This window comes from Uloborus diversus, chromosome 2, assembly GCF_026930045.1.
Source record: "Uloborus diversus isolate 005 chromosome 2, Udiv.v.3.1, whole genome shotgun sequence".
In the NCBI taxonomy this organism is placed as follows: Eukaryota; Metazoa; Arthropoda; class Arachnida; order Araneae; family Uloboridae; genus Uloborus; species Uloborus diversus.
In genome coordinates this window covers 41,805,180-41,809,470 of record NC_072732.1, presented here as the reverse complement: position 1 = coordinate 41,809,470, position 4,291 = coordinate 41,805,180, and the positions used below count along the sequence as shown (strand labels likewise).

Genomic DNA, 4,291 nt, shown 5'->3' with positions numbered 1-4,291 from the left:
AAATATTTGGACCGCACGCAAACAGGCCACTGAGATCTTAAACAACATAAATCAGCAAAATCAAACTTCCCCCCCTTTTTTCCCCTCTCTCCCCCCCCTAAATTTAAATAATATAGCAACTAGCACAAATCCCACAACAAATTCAGGCATTAATAACTCCACTCTTCAAGCAGTAAACACCATATTCCAGCAAATGATCCAAAATATGCAAGCTCTCCAGCTTATCTTTACCCAGCTCCTCAATAATGGCCGCGAGTAACAGCCTGCGTTTGGTTTCCTGGAATGCCAATGGCATATCTTCCAAAATTAGCGAGCTTCGTGATTTCGCTGCCGACTATGAACCGGACATTATTCTTGTCCAGGAAACCCATCTCAAGGCTGGTACTCGCGCCACCATTCCAAATTACGTCTGCCAACGCAACGATCGCCTCATAGGCCAAGGTGGAGGCACCCTCATTTTTATTCGTCATAGCCTTAATCACAACATCAATACTATTGACACCCCCAGCTTTGAAAACACGACTATCACCATCTCCATAAACAACTCTAAGGTCAACATTTGCTCTGCTTATATTCCCCCCCTCAAAACCCCCACCATCGCTGATCTCGACAAAATCACCAAAAACACTGAAAACTTCATCCTCTTCGGTGACTTGAATGCGAAGCACAAACTCTGGAACATAGGTGTTGGAAATTCCAAAGGTGAAATTATTTACAAGTATGCCACTGAAAATGATTACCAAATTCTTGCCCCCCGCACCCCCACTCATTTTGGCAACTTCTCCCCCACCACCCTCGATATTGCTATCACCAACTTAAAGCTCCCCTACCTTATCATTTCGGAAAATCTCCTTTCATCAGATCACAATCCAGTTTTTCTGACCCTCTCTCTCACCTCTGGTCTCCCGAAACACAAGTATTTCATTAATTCCACCAATTGGAACAAATTTTACGTTCTTCTCCACGACCAAGTCAACGGAAACCCCAACACCAAAACTACTGCTGAAATTGATAAGGAAATAAACGTTCTAACCTCAACCTTCCATTCTGCCTTTGACGAAAGCACTGTTCGCATCACCACTTCTTCCCCCCCACTCAGGCTCCCCCCCCATATTAGAAGAATCATCAGAATCAAGAACAAACTTAAAAAGCTGTGGCGTGAGACTGCTTATCCCCCGTATAAAACGGAGCTAAACCACCTCACTGATATCATAAAAAATCTTATCAAAGAACACAAAACTAGCTCCTGGAATGAGTTTATCTCGAATCTCCCCAGTGACAATAGTACCCTTTACAGACTCGCTAGAAACTTTAGAAATCCTAAAACCCCCATCCCCTCTCTCACCACCCCCCAGGGCACGATTAACTCAGATGAGGATAAAGCTAATGCTTTTGCTGATAGCTTTGAGGCCACCTTCTCCAGCAACCTTTCTTCCCCCCTCGACTCTGAAGTCAGCTCCACAGTATACAACTTCCTATGCAATAATGCTAATCCTACCGTCACTGAGTTCTGCTCCCCTAAAGAAGTTAACGACGTAATCAAAAACCTCAAGAATAAGAAAACTCCTGGTAGCGACAAAATTTCCACCCAAATGCTTAAAAATTCCCCCCTCAAAGTCATAACCAACATCACTAAGATTATTAATGGATGCCTCCAAATTTGTTATTTTCCCAATAGCTGGAAACATGCTGTAGTGGTTTGTATACATAAAAAAGAAACCCCTCTCACTAATATTCAGAGCTATCGCCCCATAAGCCTTCTTAGCGTTCTTGGAAAAATCTTCGAGAAAATCTTAAAAAATAGAATAATGAAGTATTGTGATTCAAACAACGTCATTCAGCCTGAACAATTCGGATATAGACCAAAACATTCCAGTATTCACCAGCTCCTCCGTAATATTAACTGCATTATTGACGGTTTTAATCACGATCAGTATTCCGTAGGAGTTTTCCTTGACATCAGCAAGGCTTTCGATAAAGTTTGGCATCTTGGTGTAATTTACAAGTTAATCCAGCACAATTTCCCCATTTACATCATTTTTATCATTTTCAACTACCTTCATCAACGCACATTCCAGGTAAAAATAAGCTCCTCCTCCTCCACCCCTAGGCAAATCACTGCCGGAGTCCCTCAGGGAAGTGTCTTAGGCCCCACCCTCTTTTCCATTTACATGTCCGACCTCCCTCTTCACAAATTCACTGTTCTTTCACTGTTTGCAGACGACCTTTCCATAATCTCAAAGCACTACTCCAGAAACTTTGCTCGCAAACGTTTACAAGACCACATTAATACTATTGCCACCTGGTATGACAACTGGAAGCTTACAATTAACACCAGCAAAACTCAAGCTATCTTTTTCTCCAAAGGCGACGCCCACCACCCAAAACAAATAAAAATTAACGAAGACAATATCACTTATTCCTCCCATGTCAAGTATCTCGGTATCACTCTAGATAGAAAACTCACTTTTGCGAAGCATAAAAAAATCCAAACTGATAAAACTAATTTTAGAAAACACCAAATGAGGGCCCTTCTCAACAAGTACAGTCACCTTCCCTTTACTAGTAAGAGACTCCTGTACATAACTGTCTTACGGCCAGTCCTTATGTACGCCATCTTCATCTGGGGTTTCACTGCAAAGAAAATTGTCAAAAAATTACAAACCACTCAAAACAATATCCTCAGAACTATCAGCAATTCTCCCTGGTTTATTAAAGGCAGGGACATTCACAGAGATGCCAATATTAAATCCATATCACATCAAATCATCCGGGAGGCCAGAAATTTCTATGGAAGTCTCCACTCTCACCCAAATCCGCTCATCAGAGAGCAAGCCATTTTCAACGAAATTAGAAATCCTAAGCACAGGTACCCCGCCCACTGCAGGCTCCTTGATTACGACTCCTTAAGCACAAAAAACAACCCTCTCCCAAACCCACAAGCTGATTATGATGATCTCTTTCCCCCTTAAGTGGGCCTTTTGCTTTTGGTGCTGTTTATTCTTCTAATGTTTCCCTAGGGAAAAAAAAAAAAAAAAAAAAAAAAAAAAAAAAAATTATATAATTTTACAAAATGACAAAAAACATAGAAAAATATCTTCTCATAAACTGACAAAAAACAGTCAACCTTTTCCATGAACTTTTCTCAAGTTTTCCAAAATTGAATTAAATTTTTCAAAATTTTCAATTTTTTTTCAATTCATTTATTTTTCTTTTTTTTTTTCACAAGTGTGGCCCTGACGACGTCCTTTTTTATTTTTTTTTTTTTTTCGCTCTTTCCCCTTCCCCCCCCTCCTTGCCATCTCCCCCCCCCCTTTCTTATGTTTCATACATTGAGTGCTTCGCACAATTTTTGTCTACTCCACTGACCCTAATCGATTTCAGGTAAATGGGTATTCACCCAGGCCTGTGAAAATTCAATGTCTTGTCTTGTCTTGTCTTGGACACCGTCATTCCCTCCTTGGACACCGTTCGTAGCGGACGTGTGTACTCTCTCTCTGACGACGGGACCGGTTCTTCGCTGGCCCCTCTCCTTCCGAGCTATTCTGTCAGGGCTGAATTTGATCCTCGACGGTTAGGCCTCGGTCTAATCGGGTCGACGGACGGATTAAGCTGCGCGCAGTTAGCTTTTCCCTGGCGAGAAGAGCCTTTTTTAAGGCTATATTACTAATCGCCCCCCCTCATCTGCAATTATGAGCCTCTTCAAACATCCTGATGATGTCTCAGAAGACGAAGCAGAAATGGATCTCACAAATGACAAATCTCCCGATAAAGACAAACAAGACGAAGCCAAGTTCGCTCCTGAAAGGAGGAAATATCTGAAGAATCATAGGGTAAGTGAATCCAAATTTACCTTATTGATCAGGGATTATCAGTGGAGTAAGACCGCTTTTGAAGTCAAAATTAGTAAGGCTAGAAATTGCAATGAATTAATGGCTATCGCCGAAAAACTTCAATCTCTTGTATCGGCCTTCGATGATGAAATCGACAATAATAGGACTTCCAGAAAATATAGCAAACAAATTGCCACCCAACTTAGGTCATGTGACCAAAAGCAAATTGCCCACTTAACCCAGCTATTGTATGCTAAACAATCCCAGTCAAATGAAGATGAGGATCTCAGAGATAAAGCAATCCCATACAAAACCTCGAGTGAAAAAAGGACCAGATCCGACGAGGATAATGAAAATTATGAAGACAATAATGATGAATTCAACTACCCTCCCCCTAACAAAGTTGCAAAAAAATACAGTAATCGAGGATTATCCCCCCCTCCCTACAAAAAACTCAT

At 41.3% G+C, this 4,291-nt stretch overlaps 1 protein-coding gene across 1 annotated transcript in view; it reads right to left on the bottom strand.

Annotated features, from left to right (window-relative positions):
- Nucleotides 1-239: 239 nt before the first annotated feature.
- The window catches only part of LOC129235239 (beta-1 adrenergic receptor-like), a 49,001-nt gene continuing 44,949 nt past the window's right edge, over nt 240-4,291 (bottom strand). The window contains 1 exon segment of the mRNA XM_054868949.1: nt 240-673. Within this exon segment, the coding sequence (XP_054724924.1) occupies nt 240-673 (434 nt within the window).